The 26,922-nt window shown below is 41.5% G+C and overlaps 1 protein-coding gene across 1 annotated transcript in view; it reads right to left on the minus strand.

The window, feature by feature from the left end:
* Window positions 1-1,611: 1,611 nt before the first annotated feature.
* The window catches only part of macf1a (microtubule actin crosslinking factor 1a), a 243,493-nt gene continuing 218,182 nt past the window's right edge, over window positions 1,612-26,922 (minus strand). The window contains 30 exon segments of the mRNA XM_034124538.1: window positions 1,612-3,779; window positions 4,505-4,613; window positions 5,676-5,798; window positions 7,057-7,274; window positions 9,970-10,002; window positions 10,466-10,528; window positions 12,337-12,454; window positions 14,640-14,657; window positions 16,759-16,833; window positions 17,198-17,352; window positions 17,448-17,610; window positions 17,773-17,921; window positions 18,047-18,158; window positions 18,261-18,449; window positions 19,208-19,480; window positions 19,600-19,794; window positions 20,199-20,358; window positions 20,458-20,627; window positions 20,720-20,839; window positions 21,340-21,546; window positions 21,639-21,794; window positions 22,343-22,525; window positions 23,318-23,446; window positions 24,102-24,299; window positions 24,465-24,620; window positions 24,853-25,026; window positions 25,398-25,499; window positions 25,682-25,783; window positions 26,324-26,446; window positions 26,564-26,790. Of these exon segments, the coding sequence (XP_033980429.1) occupies window positions 3,538-3,779; window positions 4,505-4,613; window positions 5,676-5,798; window positions 7,057-7,274; window positions 9,970-10,002; window positions 10,466-10,528; window positions 12,337-12,454; window positions 14,640-14,657; window positions 16,759-16,833; window positions 17,198-17,352; window positions 17,448-17,610; window positions 17,773-17,921; window positions 18,047-18,158; window positions 18,261-18,449; window positions 19,208-19,480; window positions 19,600-19,794; window positions 20,199-20,358; window positions 20,458-20,627; window positions 20,720-20,839; window positions 21,340-21,546; window positions 21,639-21,794; window positions 22,343-22,525; window positions 23,318-23,446; window positions 24,102-24,299; window positions 24,465-24,620; window positions 24,853-25,026; window positions 25,398-25,499; window positions 25,682-25,783; window positions 26,324-26,446; window positions 26,564-26,790 (4,442 nt within the window). The 3' untranslated portion in view covers window positions 1,612-3,537.

The raw sequence follows: 26,922 nt of genomic DNA on the forward strand, positions 1-26,922 counted from the left end.
GTACTCTTTTCTTCAAAGCGGCTTGGTACTTGTGGTCACTTGAAAGGCATGAATAACACTGACCAAACCAAACTGACCGCGGTCCATTTTGTCCTGGCCGAAAGGGCGAGTCCGAAATGCCAGGAATTAACGCTCTGCCCATTTAGTTTTTCTTTACTTTGTACATCTGCAACTTCAGTAAAGTTCCGTCTGATAATGGTGAAAGGAGTGCGAGAAGATGAAGGGGCGGAGGTGAAAGAACAGAGAGGGAGTGACAAAGAGTGAAGACTGAAGAATGAAGGGGAGCTGAATGCCCTTGAAACCATATTAACCCAAGTGAAATTGAAAAATGACATTCCTTAGAGACAGAAGTGGTGGAACAGAGCGGGGACTGTCATCAGAGTTAAGTCTGGGATGACAGATGGACTGCAGGGAGGACGGGCGTAGATGGATTGAGAGTGTACAGAAAATGAGAGGAGTGAGTGTGTGTACACACAGCTGCAGAGACCTCATCATCTCCGGTAAAACCACCAAATAAACAGGACAAAGCTATTTTCAAATACTCCCTCTCTGTCTCACAAGGACACATAACGTGGGAATGTGAGACACAGCTGCAGGGGAAATAGACATTAAAAAGGTCAATTTAATAAAATAACTTTCAACTATCACCACCACCATGTCCCCTGTGTTTAGGTGAAGATCCAATGGGATGTGTCCTAAACTGTTACAGGATAATGACCCAGAAATGTCCGTTTGCAGTCTGCCGTCACGCATGGCAGGGTGACTGTGGGCTGTAAACAAAATTATAACCATGTTTCTCCTTCCAATTTACTTAAACAAATATACACATATGGACATTTTCATATGAGCTCTAAATTAAGTAAAAGTAAGTATATGAATGATGTCGGCAGTGATGTAAATGTACACTACTTATTAGAGAAAAACTATCGTGGTGATAATAGTCCAAGACTTACAAAATAAATGTCTACCTATAGCCTACATAGATACAACAAATCTGAAAAACGTCAAACTTTCAAAAATGCTACATCGGTGCATACAATGGTACCATTTTAAAAGCCAATTTGTGCTGCAAATTACACTCAGACATATACAAATATTTTGTCGATACATTTCTAAAGACAAAAATGACCAAACAACTCTTGGTATTTAACAACAAAGTATTTTTCAATTCATAAAATAATAATTTAGTCAATTATATTTACAAAAATTAGAAGCACGTTTTCAAAGCCAAAGTTAATGTATTCAAATAGCTTATTTGTCTGATAAACAACTGGGGAAACAAAAAATAAATATAGATTTTTTATTAGAGAATGAATAAATCCAAGGTGTAACTTCTGAACAGTTTTTGACACTTTACCTTTAATTATTATATATGAAATGTCCAAATTGAAATGCCTAAAAAATACTTTTTTATTTATTCTTTATTTGGAGTCACATAGTTTGATCAATTGACAGATCATTCTATTAAATGAGGTCGCTGACACTAATTCTGCACGTGAAACTGCTAGGTTTAATTGAATAATCGAATAATTGACCAATAATGTAATGTTTAACAAACCTAACCCATTCACACACATAAATTGTCAGAATACCAAGCAAAACAAGAGACAGTTTTTACTGCAAGCATATTTTTAATACAAAAACAGAACAAAAACATTGTTTATAATTTTAGTTTTTAGTTTTACTTTTACACAATTGACTCCTATAGTAACACCCCTCCCTCCATGTTTTCGCCATCACACTGAGAGTAGCACAGCATCAAAAGGTGGAGGACTCGTCTCCTGCGCCCCGAATCCCCCTCCCCTCAGAGAGACAATAAATAAATAAAAATCACCTTAAGATGTCTTCTTTCTTACTGTAATTTCATTCGTTTTTCATAAACTTCATCTCTCACACTGAGATAACACAGAGACAACTCTGCCCCGCCAATGACGGGCATTTGAAAAAAAGCCTAGAAGAAGAAACGCTGGGGACGGACATGAGGGAGGACAACCCGCTCTCATTGGTCCGCTCTGGCCAGGTCTCATGTCATTCATATTTGTAGTTCTCTCTACACATGAAGGGCAAACCCCTTTGGTCATGGTCTGGGAATTGTAGTCATTAGCAAAAAAAGAGAAAAGAACAAACAAGGCTGTCACCAGAATCAGCGACCTAGTGAGTAATGTAATGTTACAATGAAGTAGAAACACACAAACGGAGCGGAGCGGACACTTCCTTGGTACAAAAAAACACAATTTCTTTAACCATAATACTAAATCACACTCCGCAAACGGTGATATGACATGAAACTGAAAAATAAATAGATTTTTCTTTCAAGCTAGATAACAAAAGTACAACTGGATTATAAATTAACCAGAAAACAATGAGAAGAAAAACAAAAAGGACATTCGCAAATTAAAATGTTTGCATACAGTGACTCATGTCAATGACCTCTATCATTTCCTGTAACAAAGACACACATTAAACACACCACCTTGTGTGTGTGTGCTGCTGAGTTGCTCAGGGCGACGCAGCGTAGACATTAAGGTGGGACTGCAGAGGAAGAGACAATTAGTGCATGCTGGTTGTCGAACATCGGGTTACACATGTCGTATATTGTCAGTAATGTGCTGTTAGTGAGTGTCACCTTAAAAATAGTCCTCTCTTTTGCCAGTCTGTGATATTCCTGTTGGATTGTTACGCCGGCATGTGACCAAACCACACCGCCCTTTGCTGAAATGCACACACACACACAAGGCTGATGTTACGTTCCAGCGGTCGGGAGGAGTCTGCGCTGCGGTGCGAGTGTGTGAGTGTTTGCTCCGTCACCACCACCCACCCTCTGAGTCTGAGGTTAGCCGGTGTGTGTCTGTCGGACAACGTTTTCCCGCCTCCCCACACACAGATCTGCTGAGGTGAGCGTTTTCCCTACCAACCAGTCCAGAGGAAGAGACATGGCAGTCGTTGCATATTTTCTTTTTAGACTCATCGCTGAGGCATCTGGCCCACAAGCCAAAATAATGACCCACAATTCTCTCTTTCTTTTTCTTTTTTCCTGAATTTCATTTGGGCTTTCTTTGTTTTTGCAGCCGTGGTGGTGGCGTGTCCCACTCCCTACCCTGCTTCTCTTTGAAAACGTGTGTATTTGTGTCAGTGTGGTATAAAGCAGTTTAAAGGCTTTCTCTTATTCTGTTAGGGACAGAAGTGAGTAAGTAAGGCAGCATCACGTCAAGTCAGTTTGGGGTTTGGTTCCACGCTTGGGGGGGAACTTTTGAAAGACAAAGCAGGAGACTGGAAGGCAAAATGGGGTCGCTTCTTTTGACCCCACAGATTCTGACCTGGGACCAGAATCCCTCCTCCTGTTGTGCATGTTTTCTCAGTCCGTCCATGAGAGCGGGGAAAGAGTGAGAAGGAGATTCACCATCCTATCCATCTCCTTCTTTCCCCTGGAAAATGTCACAGTGCACAAACTCTCCTCGAGCCCTGTTAGATGGACTCAGATTGAAGAGCTGGTGCACCGATGATACTCGCTTCTACTCCAGTTTTTCTATTGCTGAATTATTTTTTCGCGGCCCCCTGGGTCTTTGGGCTGGGGGTTTTTTTAGAGATGGTGGGTATCTTGGATGGTTTGGCCCCGGGTCGTCGTGGTGTGTCCGAGGCGTCGGAGCAGACGGAGCGGGCGTCCTGCAGCTCCGAGGCGTCCGAGGCGTCGCTGCCTCTCCGGCTGCTGGCTCTGCTGCCCGCCCGGCTGCCCGCTCGGCTCGCCTGCCCGCTCGCTGTGGACCCCCCTCGCTTCGGATCTAGCAAGAACAGGAGAGAAGAAAATTGGGCTTAATCAAGAAGCAGAGCATTCGTTTCTTAAAAGGGAAATAAGGGCAGGGCTTTGTGGGTGTAATGTTGGTCATTTCATCTGCCAGACTAAAACATCTCAATAAATATAAGAGGATTTCTCTAGAGATCCATCCATGGTCCCCAGAGGAGGAACCCTTCTGATTGTATTGACCCATGACATTCTATTCAACCCAACCATGTGGTTAACGCTTTCACATATAAGTGAGATATCTCCATAGAGCGACAGTACATTTTGTATAAACATAATCTAGCGCCACAGGTAAGGTTCATATTTGTGGTAAAATGTCTCGACAACTTTCAGATGGATTTCCATGAAATTGTAACAAGTTTAATAAATCTTCAACTTTTCATCTAGCATCATCATCAGTTTAAAACTTTAATCTATCCTACATTTTGGCTATACCCGCAAAACTAACGACATTCCCATTAACCTTAACTGTGTTGTGTGTTAAGTGCTAATTACCAACAACAATCTAAGAAGATAAACATTATACCTGATAAATGCTTATGTTAGCGTTTAGCTTAACGCACCTCTGTGCCTAGTTACGGGCATATAGAGGCGCTAGCATGAGTGCAGACTTCATATGGTTGAAGATTAAATAATAAAGTTAAAAACTCATTTTTATGTCCACTGGCTACCAGTGGACATAAAAAGATGTGAGCGTTGTCTCACCAGCGCGTGCCGGTTTTCCGGAGAGCGGCGTTCCTCCGTTCTCTCCGCTCAGCGAGCCTCGGCTGGAGTGGAACGTCGGTCTCTTCAGTTTGGACCCCGACGCGGCCCCCTGCAGAACAACATCAGGACACATCAGCTGAGGAGAACTACACAGCAGTATTTCAAACCATCACAATAGACCAAAACAAACAACACATACACATTGACAGAGACATGTGATATAACAACAAATGATAACCATACAAAGACACGCACATTTCTAAGAATGATAAATATCATTTTGAACGGTTTGTATTTATATATTCCATAAGAAGAGTTAAGCATTGATCTAGAGCTTTATTATAGTAAAGAAATGCTATTTTATTACTATATCAACTTAATATCATTAAAAAAAAAAGATTGCAATTGAGAAGTGATAACACTTTGAAGGTTCATCATCCCATTCAAATATTCATATAATAAAGGTTTTTTATAAAAAATATAAATTAAAATAAATGAAAACCCTGTGTAAAAAAAGAAAGAAACCGACTATAAAAAACACATTTTTTCAACTCTACATTAAATAAGTGATAAGAGTTGGGCCCAAAATCAAAAGAATTCTAATTTGAAAAGTCAAAATCATTTATTTTGAACTATTTATTTTATTTCATTGTCTTTGTATTATATTTTATCTAATTGTATCTTAATCTAGTTTTATTTGTATTTTAAATTCTATATTGTCATTTTATGATATTCTAATAATTGAATTTCATCTTTTAGCACTGTCATTTATGTTGCTCTGTAAAGCCCACTGAGACAGATGTGTTTTGTGATATTGGGCTTTAACAACTGCTTTTATGATGTTCCTAAAGTCGTTCTATATCATTATCAATAACCTTGGTAAAACACACTAGAAATATAATCCTGTTGAAAACCCTGCAACTTCCAAATGTCATGTTTCATGTTTTAGCTCGACCACCTTGTTTATCCTGGAAGGTTGGAACAGTTTCAGAACTCTCCGAAGATGATCTCATCTTTTATACAAACATAAAAAAAACACTTCACACAGCCTTAGTTTCTACGTGTTGGTGTGTGATCATCCGGGAGTGTGCGTTAGTGCAGTAGCGGTTCAGGGGGGTGGGTTGGGTGGAGCAGGGGGGTGGGCGGCTGGGTGGAGGGGTGAGTGTGTTACCTCATGCCCGGGACTGGTGGGGCTGTGAGCGAGGTCGGGGCAGCACTGGCACTTGGATGGCGTTGGAGTTTTACTGTGTGTCAGCCAGGGCTTGGCATAGTCACGAGAGTGAGTATGGGAGGACTGAAGGAAGGAAGGAAAGGGAGCAAGGAAGGATGGATGGAAAGGAAGGAAGGGTTGGAGGAGGAGCAAAGCAGCAAAAGAGAAGAGGCAAACAAGGAAGGAGGAAGTTATGGAGGAATGGGAATGAGCATTTGGAAAGCGAGGAAGTGCCGCGCAGTGTGTTTTGTGCAAAAGTGATTTTTTTTTTTTAAACCGAGAAACCCAACCATGTAGAGAGGACCATTTTGTAGGTAGTTAGCCGGAAGAGGCAAAAAGATGAATGAGAACAAAAACAAAAATAAATCAACAGTGTAAGGACTGTGGTGACAACAACAACAAACAACCAGGAGGACGACAACAACGAGCTGAACAAGGGGGAAAGAAAACCCAGAACCAACACACACACACACACACACACACACACACACACACACACCACACACAACACCCACACACACACACCCACATCACACACACACACACACAAACACCACACGACACTACAAACTACACACAACAAACACACACACACACACACACACACACACACACACACACACACACACACACACACACACACACACCACACACACACCACAAACAAACACACACACACACCACACACACACACACACACACCCACACACACACCACACACACACACACACACACACACACACACACACACACACACACACCACACACACACACACTAATCCAAAGAAAAATTATGCTAACAAATGAAAAATGTCACGAACATCAAATGACGACAACAACAAACAAACACTACCCACTGGCTACACATGCAGTCTCTGGGTAACAATGAGCAGATGAGGCTGTATATAGTTCTGTATTTTTTAAGCTTGACAGAGGCAGTTCCTCAACTCTTGATTTAATTTAACATATGTTTAATACTCTATAGCTTTCTGCTATGCAACTGCACATCTTTTGTCTCAGTGTTAAAATTGATGGTGTTTTATTTGAAAAAACACCATCAATTTTCCCTAGCAATGAAGTCCTTTGCCTTTTATCTCAGTGTGAACACAATGAAGATGACGTATTCTTTTAATTAAAATTGGAGACACATTTCAAATCAAATGTATCCTTAATTTATTTGTATTCTTTTTAAATGTAGAAAATGTTGGTTGTGTATAAAACTGTTAGGCTTCATGCATTACTTGTATTCCTGTTTTGTCATGAATGCAGTGGACATTATGAAGAAACAAACTTAATTAAGGACTAAACAGTCCATGGAAATCCCTCTGATGTGATCTCTTACCCTGGATGATGCAGAGGCTGTGGGTGTGGCGGGGGTGGAGGGGGCCGAGGGTAGCGAGGCCCCGCTGTGGGAGGCCGAGGAGGAGGAGCGGGTGGGCGAGGCGTTACGGGACCCCGGCTTGGAGCGCCGCCCTCGGGACCGGAAGGCGGCCAGACCCTGAGACGCCCCCTCAGGGAGGATGAACTTCTCCCTCAGCTCCAGGTTGGTGCGGCCCCGAGCTGCAGAGAGACACAACAGTTTGTTAGGGGGGGCTCACAGTTCTCCTCCAGCAGGGGGCGGCAGAGGCAGCAAGCACAGTGAGGGAGAGAGTCAGTGCTTCCTTGGCTGCAGACTTCAAAGTCCGTGCATGTGTCATTCGAGAGTGCACGTGAGGGGTTCAGGGGTTAAGGAGTCGTACAATAAGTGCACTTTGGTTGGGAAGTTTTTAAGGGGAGAGGTGAGTGACTGTGTTTGGTTTGAGAGCTAAAATAGAAGTAAATGAATTAAATTGATACGCAACGAAAGTGGACACATTTTGGAGACACAGTGTCATCGCTGCAGACAAATTCACCACTTAACTCCAGTGGGTTTTTTCACCACCGTGGAAACCGTATAAGATATAATAACAAAACTGCTAATACAGTGCTGATTAAAGAGTTTGGGAAAAAACGCTCATCTGTTTTCTTCCAGAGGATTTCGTTGAATATGTGCCAATTCTCAACCGGCTTCATGTTGTTGCAATGCTCACCTTCCACCCGTCTGCTAAAGTCAGTTAGATAACACCACATGACACGGTTTCTGACATACAGTAAACTTTTGCCAGCAGTGGGCCCAGTTGCCGGTAATACTGCAACACATTGCAATGACACAAAGCCTGTTGAAAATCATTCAAAATCTACAGTATGTGGTGTGACCTGATTCATATGCATCATTTGACCTTTTACAAATAATGTAATGTTGTTCATTCAATATATTTTTGGTTATTGAGCATTTAACAGACAGTATTTCCCATAAGCTTCGGTATTTCAAAGGCTAACAATACGGCTTAACAGATAAGTCTATGGGGGTGTCGGGTAAGTCAAGCATATATTGAATAACAGCAGGACAGAGAGCTATAGAAGGTAATCACAGATTGAGTCAAAAAAGGTGGTGAAAAAGAGGCTAGCCTGTATGACGTTGACTCTCTGAAAGCATAGTTCCCATAATGTTAAACCCTTCCTTGTAGCAATGGCAAGTGTCTCCAGTTTTGTGAAAGAAATGCCCACATACTTTCATTGCGTATTTGCATGAAAACATCTAAGGTTTGGTGGGAGCAAAAAGCACAGCCTCTCTTCTCTCGTTTTTCACCAATGTCTCCCAGTTTAATTTATTTTCCTTCTCGCTGTGGAGAAGCATCTGTGCTGTGTCTCACAGAGCGTGTATGAGAACATGTGGAGGTCATGCCTGCTTTATGCGTAGCGGGAGAATGCCCAGAGATTCAGGGTTTCTTCTTTTTTTACAACACACTCAGCAGCATTCTCGTACAGAAAGTAGAGCAGCAGCCCCAGCAGACAACAACAAGCCTGGAGAAGCCAGCCACAAAAAGAGAGAGAGAGAGAGAGAGAGAGAGAGAGAGAGAGAGAGAGAGAGAGAGAGAGAGAGAGAGAGAGGAGAGAGAGAGAGGAGAGAGAGAGAGAGAGAGAGAGAGAGAGAGAGAGAGAGAGAGGAGAGAGAGAGAGAGAGAGAGAGAGAGAGAGGGAAAGGAAATATGGTAGAGAAACAAACTAAGAAAGAGAGAAAGTAGTGTGAGAAGTCCAAAAAAAGAAGAGTAAGAGAGAATAGAAGGCTGCAGCTAGCCGTAACAGCAGTGCAACTCCTAGCCTTGCAGCCATCGTCCCTAGCAACCAAACAGCAAGGCGGCTCAATTAAACGGGTGCACCCTGCAATTAGGTCCCCCCTCACCGCCACCCAGCCAGGTGCACCCTGTAATTGTGTCTCCCACCAACCAGCCTTCACATTTAAAGGAGCCACGTTGGAAGCCAGCGCAGTTAGAAACCCAGGCTGGCCACTCCCAGGTCTTACACTCACGGTCTGTGGAGTGTGTGAGGAGTTTACTATGTTACATTAGAGAAAGAAGACATCCGAGCACTGTAACAATATAATATGTTTTAGTGTTATAGCAGCTGCAAACTGAACCGTCATTCTTAACGATATTAAGTTAAGTCATAACTTACCAAAAATGATTATAACTAATAACAGACCAATAACACATCATGTAATAAGTTATTAGATAATTGGCTGGTTAATACATTATAAGCTGGGCTATCACTATTTTTAAGTTGCATTTATTATTAAGTGTCACAGACAATTGCTCTTAGGATGTATTATTAGACATATATACATCTCTTTGAAGAGGCTTTGTCCCATAATAACAAAATAATAATAAACGTATCAATTAAAACGTATTGTATTGTGATTGAGTTATTATCACATTACAGGTAAGTTCAAACTTAAACTTAGATGATTAAGTTATTACACTAACAGTAGTTATTGCACTATTGGCTGCTACATACAATATGTCTTATTTTCTGCTAGGCCTCTCCATCCATGCTTCTTTTATTGCTCAACATTTTATTCATTTTAAGTATATTTAAAAAAAAAGAACTTCAGAAAATAGAATTAAAATAAATATCAAGACCAGGGGTTGGCCAGCTCCTGCTTTGGTGTGAGTGAAGGAAGCAGGATTTGCATGTAGCACAAAGACAAGACATCAATGCCTCAACACACACACCTGACACAGTTAGAAACACACACACACACACACATTCAGTGTATATATATATATATATATATAAAGACACACAGAGGACAGCCGAGGTTAAAGATGGAGACTGACGGATGGAGAGTGAGAGAGATGGAGTGACAGAGGAGCAGAGAGAGAGGAAGGGTAGATACCTCGGCAGCAGAAATAGCCAGGAGTGACTGTCACTGAGAGACAAAAGAGACCGTGTGAAATACAGCATGCTCATGGAGGAAGTTTCACACATAAAGATATCACTTCTTAGAAACACACTGGTGCACACACACACATTTTGAGACTGTCAAAAACCACTCCTCATACAGACTGTTATAACACACACACATAGAGGCAACCAACGGGGTCCGGACGAGTGTCAGTGACCCCTGAGAAGAGTTTAAAACAACAAGTCAGAATATCAGAACTTGCATGAGGGGCAACAACCGGGAGGAAGAGCAGAACAGTGGGGAGACATAACATTAGTCAGGTGATCACAGTCAGCAAGGCACAGCAACAAACCAGAGAGGAGGAGAGAGAAGAAGAACACAGAGGAAGAACAGAGAAGGGCTTTGGAAGAGATCGTCCAGGAGAGAGAGAGAAGCAGAGACAGGCTGTTAGGAGAGAGTGGAAGCGTACGGGAGAGAGAAGTCCAACCTATACGAGATGAGATGGAGCTACTGGAATCGGAGCGGAGGATCTTAAGTCCAGGGTGTTGCACTGGAGGAAGAGAAAAAAGGAGGGAGGGTGGGAGGGAGGAAGAAGTAGAGAACTGAGGACCATGCACCATGCAATACTACGGTTTTATTTATGAGAGAATTAATCAAATAAGACAGGATAGAATCAGAAATAAAATGTGATAAGGTAAGATGATTAACTTGAGGGCTCAGAGAATTGGAAGGATAAGAGATGAAGAGGGAAACACCAGATGTAGACGACACTATAGGATACGCTGGAGAGAGGAGTGAGGGGGGGGGGGGGGGGGCAGCGGTTCACTGCATCACCTGCTGACAGACAACTCCACAAACGCTGTTTCCCTTCAGCTCACCGCACTCATCTGCATGTTGTCTCTTACTTCTGTCAAGAGCTCAGTGCAGGAACCATGAACGTGTGTTTGTTTTTGTAAAGGGCACAGGGAGGGTGTGTTTGTGGAAGAGTTAGAGCCCGACCAAGAAACCCCCCAAAACATAATAAGGCCCCTTTATTGACTTTTTAAACATATCCTTAAAAAAGTTTTTCAGCCGTTTCTTTCGCGATAGAAAAAACCCATTTTAAACCAATCCTTCGGTATCGTTATGAGTGTATATGATGGCTAATAAGTAAGATAAAATTGCAGTACAAATATCTCAAATGTAGGAATAGCAAGAGAACTGAAGAAGTTATATTGAAGAATAGATTAAAGGGGACCTATCATGCAAAATGCACTTTGTGATGTCTTTTATACATACATATGTGTCCCTGGTGCGTCGGGGAACTCACGCAGCGTCAGAAAATAAAACCCTCTCTCTTTTCCTCCATACCCAAATCTCTAAAAAACGGGGCTGCAACGGATCTGATACAGACTGATTCAGATTTGAACACACGCTGACGTCAACAACGGGGGTGCTCCGCCTGTATGGGCAACTCTCCACCTATCAGGGGAATGAGAGGCTGCCGTGGCATGGTAACAGCATGGTAACATGGCGCTCGTGCCTCGGCCCCCTCCTTTGCAGGGGGGCGTGGTCAGCTGCAGCTCATGCAAAGACAGGGTTGGAGGACAGCAAAATAGAGCGAAATGAGGCATGGCTAAAATGCATGATCTGTTTGGTATTTTGAAAAATAAAACGTATAAATATACCTTATATAGGTATGGCCCTACAATATATTATTCAAATATAGCATGATAGGTCCACTTTAAAGAACAGGATGATTGAGTCTTTGGTGACATGTTTTTTTTATAATCTAATGTTTGCCCAAACCAGGTAACATATGCTGTTCTCAGGTTCATACTTGTATTTCAGGTTTATACTAAAACATGTTTAAATACTTTGATATTCTATAACACAATAGTTTTCTCATATTGTTTGTCTGGATTCACACTGCCCAAAACGCCCCGTTTTAGCGCCTGTCTCTTCAAGACCACCTCTCTAAAAAATGTATTACTTTTATAGATTCTATAATCCTAAATATGTTAAGGACAAAACTCCTTAATTAAAGTCATTCGGAGGTTTAAAGGGTACCTTTAGAAAGTACAGTACAAATAAATAAAAAACCTTAAATTCATAAATTAACCAAAATATAGAAGATATAATTCAAAACTGTTTATCTTGAAACAATCTAACTATTATCTGACCCAAAGAAAATCCTTATCAGTCGGGCTCTTAATGTATATAAATGCCTGAAAGTGAGACAAGAGGGGAACTAATGTGTAACTGTGTGTGTGTATGTGTATGAGGGGGAATCTCTGCTTCGGCGTTTGAGAGACATGTCTCAAGGTTGTATGTGTGTGTCTGTGTGTGTCAGTGTGGGAGACATAATAAATCACTCACCTCTGCACGGATCATTTTTGACCAGGAACTCATCCAGAGCCATCCAGCCTCCTCCGACTCTCACCATCACCGTGCTGCGCAGAATCCTCACCAGACGCAGCTGCTGAGAGTCTCCAAACTGAGGAGGTAGAATAAAGGGGGAGGGACAGAGAGAAATAAGAAGAAAAGAGGGAAAGAGATAAATGAGCAGAGTAGAAAAAGGCAGAATAGGAATGAAGGAAAAGAGAGTGAGGGAATCAGAAAAAGGAGACAGTCAGTGAGTGAAGTCATATTTGATATATTGATTGTTTAATTAAATCACAGCAGCCCATTTACTAGATTTGAACATACAATGTGTTCTACTTCATGCAATAACTCAAAAAACATGCACTAACAGAACTAAAGAGTCAATCTAATGCATTTTTCACCAAGCCACCCAAATATAAGAATGATACAAATTATACATAGGTTTATATTCAGTCTATGTTTTATATAAACTGCCGAGCAAATCTCTCTCCCAGCAGCTTGAGTTGCTTCCAGATTCAGTCCACAGCACACCACGCACCACCTCACCACTAATCACCACTGCAGCATGTTGCCTGCTTCTTATTGTGCAATTTGTCACACTCAACACCAAACAAATCACAGCGGGAACACAACCAGATGATGAAACCTGCTTACACGTTGCAAAGCCACAATGGAGTGCTCCTCTTTCCTTTTCTTTGAAAAATCATGATTTATTATAAAGATATACTTTTTTGTAAGCGTGTTAAGGACAGCACTCTATGAGGGGCCGTACAGGCCGTAATTCATACTGGTCCTCTTACACTCATACATTCTCCTTTTACATTCATACATTTTCACTCTCATATACATATATATTTACACTCACACATTCATACATTTTGCTCTCATATTATCATATTTCAATGCACACATTCATACATTGTCCCTCACATATTTATACATTTTTCACTCACACATTTATACATTTTGCTCTCGTGCACATTCATTCAATGTTTACATTTCATATTATAAATAATGTATGCATGTCTGAAGGCAATATATGTATGCAAGAGAAGAATGCATGTATGTGTGAGAGAAAGTATAGTGGAAACGGAAGGAGTATGGTTGAAATGGAAGGCAGGTCATTATCGCGCTGTGATTGGCTCAGAAGGTCGAGCGGGGCGGGCTCATGTTCAGAACTTCTGATTCAAATCAACATGATGGAGGGAGATGAATCCGTGTATCTACGGACCATTTGTTTTTCTTTATTAAACAAGTAAACGGAAGAGCGTCTGAGAGGCGTTTTTGCTTTTTACCTTACTAAATGGTCTAATGGTCATTGGAGCGAGGGGGGGGAGGGGCGGGGCAAAACTCACGGATGAGGAAAGTTATTAAGGGCTGTAAATATAATAAGCCTATGTCTAAAATGGACAACATTGTTAGGAGATTTAAACTATACAGCGATTCTGCACTGCGGTCACTCAGCCGCCTCTCGCGTTTGTTTTTTTCAAATCAGCTGCTCTTCATTTTTTTTCCTGCTATATTTGAGTGATACAAATATTTTTTACTAATAATCATATATTAAAAGACAGCAGCATCATAAGAGGCCAACCAGCAGTGGCGGACTGGCCATCGGGACCTTCGGGACGAATCCCGATGGGCCGGTAGCGAAGTAGGCCGGTCGGACAATTCACTAGCAACAATAAAGAAATGCTACATAAACGTTATCTTGCACATTTTATCGAACCATCTCCGTTTCTAACTTTCAATATATTTTAAAAGATATGTCTCTCTCTCTCATCTGCGTGCGGGGGCGGGGCCTCACAGACACGCTGCATCTGCGCGAGAGAGATTACGCAACGCCGTTACATGTATTCCGTTACAACCATACAGTCTATGGTTACAACCCAACCCTGATTATACGTAGGCCTACTATGGAGGGGACTTTGACAGAGGATTACTCACAAAGTACACAGTAAAAGTACTTCATATTATTTCTGGTAGCAGTCAACTAGTACTGAGTCCAACAGTGTGAGTTTTATTAAGAACTTGTGGTAAAAAATAAATAAATATGTGAGGGACAATGTATGAATGTGTGCATTGAAATATGATAATATGAGAGCAAAATGTATGAATGTGTGAGTGTAAATATATATGTATATGAGAGTGAAAATATATGTATGTAAAAGGAGAATGTATGTGTGTGAGAGGACCAGTATGAATTACGGCCTGTACGGCCCCTCATGCACTCCATTGGTTTGGGATTACAGGAAGCAGATTTCACACATCCAATCAGAGCAGCGGCAGCGTCACTTTACCTGGTTTCCGAGGAAGAACTACATAAATCCAGAAGACACGCAGCACAGGAACACAAGGAGAAAGAAACAAAGCAGGAGTGAAACAACACGTACTGACAACTGAGGCTGGTAATGTAGGAATGGGTACAGTTTATATGTGTACAAGATCTTTTAAATACTGGTTCCAATAAAGGTTACATTTCATTATTTCTGTTATTTGAGCTTAGAATTAGTTGTGTAAGTGGAAAGATGCAGTGGATATGAATGACGGATGTTAGAGTGTATAATAGGCATTTCTCACCAACCATTCTTGAGACATTTTTTTGAAAACAGAGGATTTGGGATGTATTAAATCTGAATCTATGCATACTCATGAGAATTTAAGTGCTGACATGTTTGTGCAAAGTAATTTTTTTTAAGTTGTTTTTAAATTGTACAGCTGTAACAAGATAAGTTATTTTAGGTTTTTATATCTTAGTTATTTCCACAATTTTACAAAGCAGAATGTTGTTTTAAAATGAATAAAAATACACTAGTAATACATAATGTGAAAAAAGAATGTCAATAGCATCCCATGCATTTTAGTATTTGTTATTTTTTTATACATTTCAATTACTATTTTTCAATTCCTGTGTGTGCACACGGCACTGCAGTCTCATGCCCTTATAAGGGTATCTTCGGGTTATTGTCAAATTAGGATCATTTGGCACGGGTTTCAATTGAAAAGGGAAATTATAACAAAGGTAGGAAACATTATTTATTTTAAGAATACCTCGTAAATCTGCCTCGTGACATTTAAAATCAAAGGAAGATAGGGTGAAGCCCAATTTAAATGTTTCAGCTAATGACAGTTACTTGAAGGCAAGAATGGTGAAGAAAAGTGAAGCTAGACACAAACATGAGCAGAGACAAGACAGACAACCAATGAGACAGAAGCCGGTTGGTGTGGTGTTAGTGTCCCAGTGTCCTGCAGCCAGATGCTGGATATCATTACCCTGAGGATAATGATGAGTGAACACATACTGCAGCACATCCAGTGAGTGCTGCTGACAACTGTTACAAACTGACTTTATGACCGCTGTAAAGTGCTGCATACATGCACACAGACTGCTGGGGGAATCACTGTATTGTAGCTCCTGAAGTTTTTTATAAAACGTAATATTATAATCCACAAATTAAAACCAAGACCAGAACCCTCCTTTTATGTTTTACGTATTTATACTTGTTTGTATTTATGTAGGCTGAAACATGTGTCTCCCACATTGGGTTCTTCTGTGTGGAAGCAGTTCAATCATTTCACAGATTTAATCACAAGGCACCCTGTCAGCATGATCATATTTGTCAAAAACAAAAAAACTTTACTCTAACTTTCAAGGAAAATATGTAAGTACATAAAGTATAAAAACAAGTAGATGAATATGGATAAAATTCCAGAATTTAAATGACCTCCAAATCTGGTTTATTGGCTGTAACAGGTGTAGCTAGATTAGGGATGAAAACTCCTTAAACCTACTTTGTTCGGAAATCACCTGACAGCAGTGTCATACCCAGCAGAGTGTCTATGCAGTCACATTTACATTTGTTAATGTTATGGTGATGATAAAGAGGGCTCAGCTGACAATCCTGGAGGCTGTGAGATATGTTATATCATTGCTATCATGACATGTAATGATATGTTATGATGCAGACAACTATTAATACACCATGAGATCATGATGAGAGATGGAAGAACAAGAGAAATGCTGTGAAGTCATGTTATGAAGTTATTTGGTGCCTGCTAGACAAGTGAAGACGGGTAATGAATGATAAAATAACCATTAATCAAACCTGGATCAAACAGTGTTCACAAAGTAAATTCTAGCAATTTAACATGCTATTTTCTTATTACACATAAAGCAACAATATGGACTAAATAGTAACAGTTTTTGCAGTAGTGGTTTTGATGAAGACCAAAAATAAATCTGGCTCTAGATGTGTCTAAAAAGCACATGCACCTCATGAACGGTTAACCAAAGTATCAATCACACTTAAATGTAACGGTTGTATTTGTCTGATCATCTAAGCAATTCCTCATTTATAGTATCTTAAGTTTATACAATAGAATCATTTGAAATTGATCCAGAGAATGAGCTGAACTTACCCGGTATTTGTTCTCTCCTATCTGCTCCACTTGGAACCTCTTGGCACATTTACACTGTGCAACCTGCCGAGTCACCTGCACAACAACACAAACAACTTGTCAGTGAATTATAACTTAAGAACTTTGAGCTTAAGATAGTGCTTTTCTCAACAAGTGCTTTACAAAAGAAAAGAAAACCAAACAAGGCAGATCAAATGAGAATACAGCGTCAGTAAAACAATAAATGAATGAAATTTAAAAAAAAAACTTTTAGGAAGAGATTTAAAAAAAAACTAGAGACTTAGTGTGTCTGAGTTAATCTTCAGATAATAATGGTATTAAGAATGAATCGACTTGTAATACTTATTACAAATCTATTTGAGAACTCCCTGAATGAATGCTGCCAGACTACTATGCATTTGCCTAATCTTCCATGTCATTTTCTTTAGATTTTCCTCACCTCATCCTCTATCTTATCAGCATCAGTGGTGGGTCTGTAGGCGTCCTTGTTGGGGTGCAGAGCAGCAACAAACTCGTAGTAGTCGATGTAGCCGTCTCCGTCTCTGTCAAAGATGTCTGCCACTGCGGTCATCTCCAGCCTGCTGGTGGGGAACTCTGCACAGACAGACAACAGGAATCCACATATCATTTACTGTCTTTATAACTGTAAAAACAAGACATCCACCTCGTCATTGTCACCCATCACATACTTGATGCCAGGATGCCGTCTATGAACTCCTGCCGGGTGATCTTTCCATCCTGGTCCTTGTCGATGCGTCTGAAGAAGTCCATGACTCGGGACTTCTTATGGTTCATCCAGCGCATGTACTTCTTCCTCCACACATCGAAGTCGAAGTTGGCAAACTCTTTGAGCTGAAAATGGATAATGGAGTCAGTGCTGTTACACATTTCATGTCATAGTGATAGAAACAATGGCCTTATATTTAGAAAAATGTCAATATGGGGTTTAACTTTTGTTAGATTGCTACATATCTAAATGTAGGCTCAATTAGATCGTGTTGACAGGAAATGTACCTCCTCCAGTCGGTCCAGTCCATCGTTGAGTTTGCGCTGGCGGTCCAGAGCCAGCAGCCAGACCTGCTGCCAGCGGGCACACAGCTGGTTGAGGCGGGGGTTTCCTCCAGAGACCTGCATGGCCGCCTGCTGCTGCTGCTGGTTTTTGCCTGCAGGGTTAACACATCCTCTTAGTCCCTTCTGGTAAACTTTCAGTAATACTCATGCCATGCTAAAGTCAAAAAGTGGGAGAAGATAATATTTGTGCATCTGAAGGTAAACACAGGTGGCTTACGAGCTCCTCTCCTCTCGGCCAGGCTGCTGGGAGCCTCGGCTGGTTTTCTTTTGTAGGTCTTTGTCACTTTGTCGACATCTGGCTGCTTCCTCGTCATCTCCTCCATAAATATCTGAGAACACCAGAAATTAGTAAGCAAAGCTGGACCACACAACTGTTATTGGAGTGTACAAACACAGGCAGGTCTAATGTTTGGCTGTTTGGGTCAGCCCACCTGGTGTTCTGTGATGAGTGTCTTCAGCTGTGTGATGTCCTGAGGAAGCTGTTCTGTGTCTTTCTGGACCAATGTGGTCTCAGCAAACTGTAGCCATGACAACAGCTCCTCCAGCAGGTTGGCATTGTTGAGCACTTCGGTCAGAGCCGTCTCCAGGCGCTGCTCGTGCTGTTTGGCCCACGTCAGCACCTGTAGAGCAAATTGAGCTGATTAACATAAGAAATGCATATCATGTCGTCATTCTATCCCTATGGAAATAAAGGTTGAGAGGAGGGAAAATACATTTAGGGTCTTCTAGATCTTAAACCGGAATGCTCAAATGTTTAAATGACAACCTTTAAAATAATATTTAAACACACAGTAATTTTCTGCCACTAAGGGGTCTCTCAATCGAAAAAAAGAATTTGATAGAAGCATGGGAACATGGTAATTTGTCAAAGTCGTCGGTTTCTACTGATCATTTTTCAGGAGATTTTCAAACAGACCAACCAAATTATCTGCATAGGTCTCCTCCACTTCAATACAAAGGGAATTTGGGAATAAAACTAAATACTGTATAAATCAGTTTCACGTTAAAAGTCTGCGTATTTCGAATGTAGTTTGGTGGACACATGAGGTGGGGGTAACTGCTTGTGCTTTAACTTGTTTCTCTGACAAATACAAATTCATATATGACAATAATCGTTCATTTGGTTAAAATACCAGCAATATCTAAGAGGTTTACTGTAGATATGTGGCTTAAAACGTTATAAAAAAGTACAATTATCTTCTGGCAGCAATTGCAACGCTGATGCATGCTTAAAAGGGATATGTCTTGAAAATAACTGTTTCCTAAAAAAAATATTATAGACTTTTTTTGTTCTAATTATTAAATAAGAAAATCTGGTGTTAATCCTCTAAACAAAAATGCTTATAAAAAGTAAACCCTGCGACCGCCCCTTCCTCACCTCCTCGAAGCGCGCCCTGATGATGGTGATCCAGTGTTTGATGGTGGTGATGGAGTCAGAGTGGCAGAGGGTCAGGATGCCCTCTCCCATGCCAGCCGCCTTGTTCACGTCCGCCCTCTTCTCCTCCACCGTGCCCATGAAGTCCCGATGTGTGTGCAGCAGCGCCTGCAGAGTCTCCGCCTCTTCGGGGAGAACGCCACGGAAACGGAGCGTCTGTTCGGCCTCAGAGAGCCACTCCAGAAGCATCTGTATCGACGTACGGAAGTCCTCCGCCTGAGGGAGAAAAGGTATTATTAACAAAGTAAGGGAGAGGCTTTTAATAAAGTCCGGTGCATTATTTAATGACACAGTGTGATGTTTGAAAACTGTATATCAGCAGCTTCCTGTCTGACCTGTTTGAGGGCCTGCTGGAGGCGGGTCTGCTTGGTGACGGACAGAGCGCACACTGTGTCCCAGCGGTTGCTGAGCTCTTGCAGCTGAACTTTGACCCACGCCGTGTCTTCGCGCCCGGTGTCCATCAGGTCCCGGGCTGAGCGCTTCAGAGCCTGAACGCTGCCGGTTCTCTTCCCCATCTCTTTCTGGAAAGCCTGCAGGTTTAAAGACGAACAAAGTCAGAATCAGAATATCCTGTAATATTATAATAATAAAGAAATATAAACTATAAAACTAAATTATTAATCTTTGATTACATGACCAAATTGACAACTATCTTGATAACGGTTCAGTGAATTTTCATGCAAAAAAGTGTTAATTTTAGCCTCTGAGATATGTATATTTCCTGATTGTCATCATATTAATGTGAATATCTGGGTTTTGACAAAAACAGAAATTAAAAGACATCAACTGGAACCTTTTGAAACTGGGATCGACACTTTTTTTATATATTCTAGATATATCTATATTAACAATCAGTAGATGAATAGATGAAGAAAAAAAATAGTTAGTTGCAGCCCTATAACTCCTTTATATTTGATGAGTTCTGTTTACACACCTTGTGTGAGTCCATGAGGTTGGACACCAGATCCAGATCTCCATGGACGGGCAGGTCTTCAGCCAGCTGGGGCTCCACCCGGTAAAGCCAGTCCACCAGGGCCTGCAGAGCCTCTGCAAACTGACCTGAGAACAGCAGAGCCTCCTCCAGCTTGTGTTGTCTGGATGGAGAAGAGCCGGCAAACACATCTTTATTAATATACTACATCTGGATCGTAGGTGGATAATCATGTTTTATCGTCCCTCCTTCATCCTCTCACCTCTCTACACTCTTGCCACAGACGGTGTCCCACTTGTCGCGGATCTCTCCCACCAGGTGGTCCATTTTCTGGGTGTCTGCAGGCAGCTGGGCCTTGTCCCTCATGGCCCTCCCGGACCTCACTGTAGTGTCGTAAACCGGCTGCTTCGAGCCCATAGCTTTCTGAAACTCCTGGAGAAAGGGAGGGAAAGGAAACGTTTTGTAGATGGAAACACAACAAAGGAGAGAACATATTGAGTGAGTATAATAACTTGCTTCAGTACCTTGTGTTTGGCCAGTTGTACTTTGATCTTATCCGGCTCGTTGGAGATCTCCAGCTCTGAGTCCAGTCGGTTCTCGGCTTCCTCCAGCCAGTCTGTCAGCTTCCTCCAGGCCTCGTGGAACTAAAAATAAGTTATAGATTTGCAGTTTGATATTTTTGTAATGTACATAAATGATTTGGAGCTCATGAAAGTTCATAACAATTCAGCTCTTTCCTAAAAACAAATCTTGAAAATATGTATTTATGTAACCAATAGCAGAGACATTAAGGTCAAAAGCCATATTGCCCACACAGACAATCATTTCATTATTCATGTATTTATCTAGTTTTTATATTGACAATTAATCCTCAGCATCTCCTTGGTCTTCATGGGACAACAACAGCTTTTTATATATTCTTGTATTTTATACCCGTCTTATTTGAGTTCAGCTTACGTTCATTTTCTATGATCTTTATTGAGTTTTGGATTCTCGACTGTCCTTTTTTGTGTTTTTACCTTGGCTTATTGTCTCTAAGCTTTCAAAGTTGATTGTACAGGTATTTTAAATAACTTTTTGCTGAAATGTGCTACATACATTAACTTGCATTTCCTTGCCACTGTCAGTATGACTTGTTCAGTACCTGTTTGGCGCGTTTGCGGGCCTCGTCGAGGTGTCGGCCGCGGTCCAGGGACCTCTGCACCAGCTTGTCCCAGCGGGCCTGGACGCTGAGCAGCAGGTTCTTGATGAGAACCACGTCCTGCTTCATGCTGGCAAAGCGGAGCTGAGAGCCGGCCTTCTCCAGAGCCAGGACCTGCTCTCTGTGGGTGTTCACCTCATTCACAAACACCTGTGTGGAGGTTGGGAAAACGAGTCAGGGATAGTGTAACAGTGGCTTAGATATCTTAAACATGTTTCTAGTGAGAGAGGGATGTCCAGTACCTTGTGCTCATCGATCTGGAAGAGGACTGTGTCCAGGATGAGGCTGGGGGGCTGGGCCATGTTGAGGGTTTGTTCAGCCTGGGTTAGCCAGTTGATGGTGTCCTGCAGAGAGGTCTGGAAACCTGTCGCCAAGGAAACAGCCTCATCCAGCTTCGCCTGAAAAGTTAAGTTACAATTAAAAGACAAACCAGAAACATGATATTAGTTACAAACAGAACAGGACGGAGCTACATAGAGAGGACCCAATTGTCGGGACCTTTTTTCTTATATAAAAAATAATACAGATCACATTTCGTAATACCTTGTCATTTTTAAGTGCCTTCATCATTTAATTGTGCTAATTGAAAAATGTAACGTGATTTGCACATTCAGATTTTGTCCAATGTTTATTTTTAAGAACTATAATTTACAGCATAGACAAACATTGTTGTATCTTTAATGAAAATAAATTGTTTGTTCAAAAATGCATAAAATTAAAGGACAATTCTCTTGTCTTAACCTTATTTTGAAAGATGTTTCTCCAAGGCCTATTTTGGACTTGCAGGTGTTATAAATTGCCAGTCTTTTTCCCTCGTTCTAAGGAACTTCCACACCACTAAATCGTGTGTGCGTGCGTGTGTTTGTGTGTGGCTGTCAATGGCCAATGTATCTTTAGAATAAAGTAGGGCAGAGCAATAAAACACCTCCTCGTGTCCCAGTCTTACCCTGCGGTCGTCCATCTTGGTGTTGAGGCTGGCCCACTTGTTCTGCAGCATGGCCAGGTTCTGCTGGGTCTGGGTGGTGCCGGGTCCGGCCTCCTCTCCCCCCCGAGCCAGCAGCATGGACTCTCCCTGGTCCAGCAGGTTGTGGTACTGGTCTGCCCGCTGAGCCAGCTGGGCCTGGAGCTCCTGTACACAGAGAGAAGACACAAGTGTGAGATAACACTAAGAGGTGAGCAATGGTTGGATGAGGACAATAGAAGCTGTTCGAGTTACACAGTCATCATACACCACATGTGTCACTGAGGAGAACAGAGCACAATGTGTCAGATAATACTCTGAACATCTGCTTAAAACTTTGCTAGTAAAAATATATGAGCTTATAAAATGATTTTATGACATTGCAGAAATAGCTGCTGTATACTTAGTATAGTATTTTTAGAAAAAGGCTGTCCTCATACTGAATCAGCTTTGCAGGGTTGTTACATTTAAAATTTGTTTTTGAAAGAGGATTAAAGAATTGTACAAGTGTTTATTACAGCAATAATAAAGTAATACCTTATAACTTCAGCATTACAACACTGGCTTATACCAACAAGATGTTTATTACCCAGCGTGGGAGAGACTATATGGTTTTTTCAAAGATTATTTTTTTATTTACCAATGATAGAGACATAGTTAAAAGGGGAGATAGAGGGAATGAGACGCAGCAAATGGTTCCAGGCCGGGCTTGAACTCGGGTCTTAGGTCCAGGCCCAATTATATGGGCGGACTATTTTTAGTTTATATTAACATCTCTGCTTGCACTTTCCCTCATTAAACTGTGTCTGATTTCCAAAAATCTCTTCTTGTGAATTTGCAAAATGAAGCAGAAGTGCGAAAGTGACTTAAGCATCTACCATTTGAAAGTCTAAGGTGTCTCTTTGTGTATTGTTGATGATGCTCTGAGCATAAAGGTGCAGTGTGATTCTGGTTTGTTACCACGTGCTGCTGAAGCTGCTCCCTGGCTGTTTCAGGGAGGCCGCCGGTGGGCTTGGCGGCAGACAGCTGGCTCTCCGTCCTCCTCAGCCACTGCAGGAACTCCTCCAACTCGCCATGGAAACCCTCAGCCTACAGGGAAAAAGGTGAGTTAAGTACAAATCAATTATGTTGTTGGCCAAATTCACAGCTAAGTATATTTGAAGACTGGATGCTTATGATAATATGGTGATTATGGGCTAAAATTAGAAGGTTTTCTCTAATGCTAAATGTGATGGCAAAGAATACATTCATTCAAATGAAGCTTGTCCACTGTAGACGAAACAAAAGGCAAGTGGTGCTGTGGTGTGATGAGGTTGATCAAACCTTGAAAAGATAAACTATTTTGACATTAAATAAAAAAACTAAAACATTTGTGACATTAATGTTAGAGAATTTCAGATTTTTTCTTGCAAATGTATAATTTTATAATTTCATATATCATTAAGTTTTTTCTCATAAATGTACCACTTTAATCTCAGAAATGGAAAATACTTTTCTTGGAATATTAACTCCTTTCCTTGGCTCTGTAGTGTTTTTATGTTGTTTTGTTTTTATACAAGCATTGGACCTAATAAGCTATTGTTTTTACCATCACTACTGCAATCATGCATAACATATTGAAATAACAACTATTAAATATATAAGTTATGACTGTTTTGATCAGGTTTGTTTCCTTTCTTCCTCATACTAAAGGCAGGGTGTCCCTGTGATTCCACAGCACTCAGATCTGTGTCTCCTCCCCTACCTGGTGCAGGGCAGCCTCCAGCAGCTTCTGCCTCTCCTGGGTCTTCAGCAGGAGGCTCTGCCAGCCCTGGTTCAGATGGTCCAGCTGGTCCCTCAGCTGGCTGGCCTCGTCGCCAGGAGACGACTCCAGCAGCTCAGCGCCAGCACCGTTCACATTCTCCACAGTGGCATGATGGGAAAGAACATCATTACGTAGAACCTGGGACAGAGAGGAGGGAGAGAGAAGTTAATTAAACATAAATATACTGGTTTTTCATATCCAGCCTTAGCTCCCCATTTTCCTTTTTTGGACTTTTGAGAATGTCAAAAGATAATGAAACAAAGGAGAACTCTCTTGTATAAGTTGAGATAAAAGGAGACATACGTGGTGTTTAGCCAGCTCGATTTCAATGGCCTTGGGGTCAGAGGTGATGGGCCGCTGTGTGTCCAGGGTGGTGTGTGTGTGGTTCAGCCAGGCCTGCAGCTCAGACAGAGCGTGCTGGAACTGACCCAGGGCCAGCAGGGCACCCTCGAGCTTGTGCTGTTGTGGAAGGAAGACAGAAGTTTCATCTTAAAAATAGCAACTTAAACATTTAGGTAGTATGAAAAGCAGTTGGAAATCCTCCAGAATTCAAACAAAGACTACTTCCAAGATAAACAATGGGGTAAGCTACAGAATAATGTAACAGTAAAACATTTTTCTATTATTTTGCTACTCTGCTGTGTAGATTTGAACTCTTCTGCCCCACTGCTGCTACGCTCGGTTTTCTTACCTGTCTGTGTGTGATTTTCTCCCCCAGGTTTTCCCAGAGGTGACGGAGCTCGGTCAGCGGCTCCTGGATCATGTCCCGGTCCGTCTGGTCGGACACCTTCTTCAGCAGCAGCTCTCCCTGGTGGCACAGCTTCTCCATGTCAATCTGCTGCTGGTAAACCTCCACCTTGTACTGCTGCTCAGGGGGAACAGAGGGATGAGAGGAAGAGAAGAGTCATGTGGTGTTAGTTCTTAATACTGACTCAAGGTTATCTCCAAACAATAATTGCAATCTGAACAGTTTTCTCATATGTCTAAAACTACCCGTTTCATCCATTTTCTTTTTGAAAAAGTTAGTTACATTTAATAGAAAATCCAGCAAGTACAAATACCTACCACATACCTTAATTATTGACTTTAAGGTATTTAACTACTCAAATCACTAAAGATGATAATAAGTATCATGGAAAATATCTAGATAAAATAAAACATATGTTTTGTATATAATATTCAAATTAATGAGTGATTTGTTTAAACAAGAAGTGAAAATGAAAGGCCTTTGCCAACCTTGAGCTCTTCAATCTGCTGTTTGACAGTTCCAAGATCAGTTCCTACTGTGGACATGTCACACAGCTTGATCACAGCGTTGTCCAGGTAGTCAAACATAGACTGGAAAATAAAACAGAAACAATAAGTTAACAACATGATCACAGTTATTATGGATGACCTTATAGCAATGTGAGAAACTGTTTTGGTTTCTTAATTGCTGCAAAGAAGACACCAAAGAAGGGCTTATGTGCATCTGATAAGGCCCAGTGTGACTATAAACAAAGACTAAGTGGTGCACAGACCTGCAGAGCGTCCTGATACTGCACAGACGCTGTCATGGCCTCCTCCAGCCTCTCCATCCTCTCTCTCCACGTCCGGTTCAGACCCTCCCAGGCAGCGTTCATCTGGGAGCACACAGAGGAATAATGTTAGTTAGGCCAACTTGTAGCAGGGCTAAATCATTTATTTAATTATCTTTTGTTTACAAAAGCCAATCCCTCTTTTCACAAGAACTTGGTGTTGTTTAAAAGTGTTTTAGTGAAGTAGAAGTAGTAATACCACAGGAAAAGATATTCCAAAACAAGTCCTGCATTCAAAATCGTACTAACTGGTAGAGAAGTGTTAGCGTCAACATTTACAGTAGAAGTATTCCTGGTGCAAAATGAACCCACTCAGTGAGCACATTTGTTTGTTATTATTCATGCATTCATGTAAACAGCATTTGAACGTTGTGGTGGTAGAGCTACAGCATTTTAAACTACTAGTACTGGCTTGCAACTTATAAGAATACACAATATTTTTTAAACTGATGATATGTTTTACATGTAAATATTGACCTGAAAAGCAACTTCAGCTAAATGTAGAGGATTTAAAAGTAAAAAAAAAATAAATTGTACTTTAGTGTAAATGTACTTAGTTACATTCAACTACTATTGATTTCTCACCTCATCAATGGTCTTCTTCACTTCAGGTTTCTCAGTTTCTCCACAGGCAAAGATGAGGTCGGCTCCGAGGGTCCTGACAAACTCCAGCTCCTCCCTCAGGCCGTCGGTCTCTGCCTTAATCGCCTGGTGGAAGGAGAGAAAGAGTACTGAGTCCTTCAAAGTAAAAACACACTATTGGCTCTTCTGTTCCTCTGCTCTGCCGACTGTTTATATTAAGCCCCTCCCTCTGGCCCTCCATACCTCAGCAGCCTCGATCTGTTGTTTGATGAGTGAGGGGTCCACGCCGGGGTCTTCCAGCTCCCTCACGATGTCCTGGGAGTCTCGGAGCGTGCTCAGCAGCGCCGCCACGTCGGCCCAGAACTTCCCGGCCAGGTCATACACATCGTTCAGCTTCCCCTCCTTCTCCTCTGCCCGCTGCCGGATCTCATCCCACAGGGAGCGCAGGCGCAGGAGGCGGGTACGGACGGCTGGGGAGGAAAAGGGGAGGAGTCAGAGATTACACAGACTGGTGGAGAAAAGCTGGTTGGATCTCACTGGGCATTCTTCTTGGTCATTTTTTGTGTAATGTCAAAAAAGTAATAATAATGTTTTCTTTGTTT

This window comes from Trematomus bernacchii, unplaced genomic scaffold, assembly GCF_902827165.1.
Source record: "Trematomus bernacchii unplaced genomic scaffold, fTreBer1.1, whole genome shotgun sequence".
Taxonomy (NCBI): domain Eukaryota; kingdom Metazoa; phylum Chordata; class Actinopteri; order Perciformes; family Nototheniidae; genus Trematomus; species Trematomus bernacchii.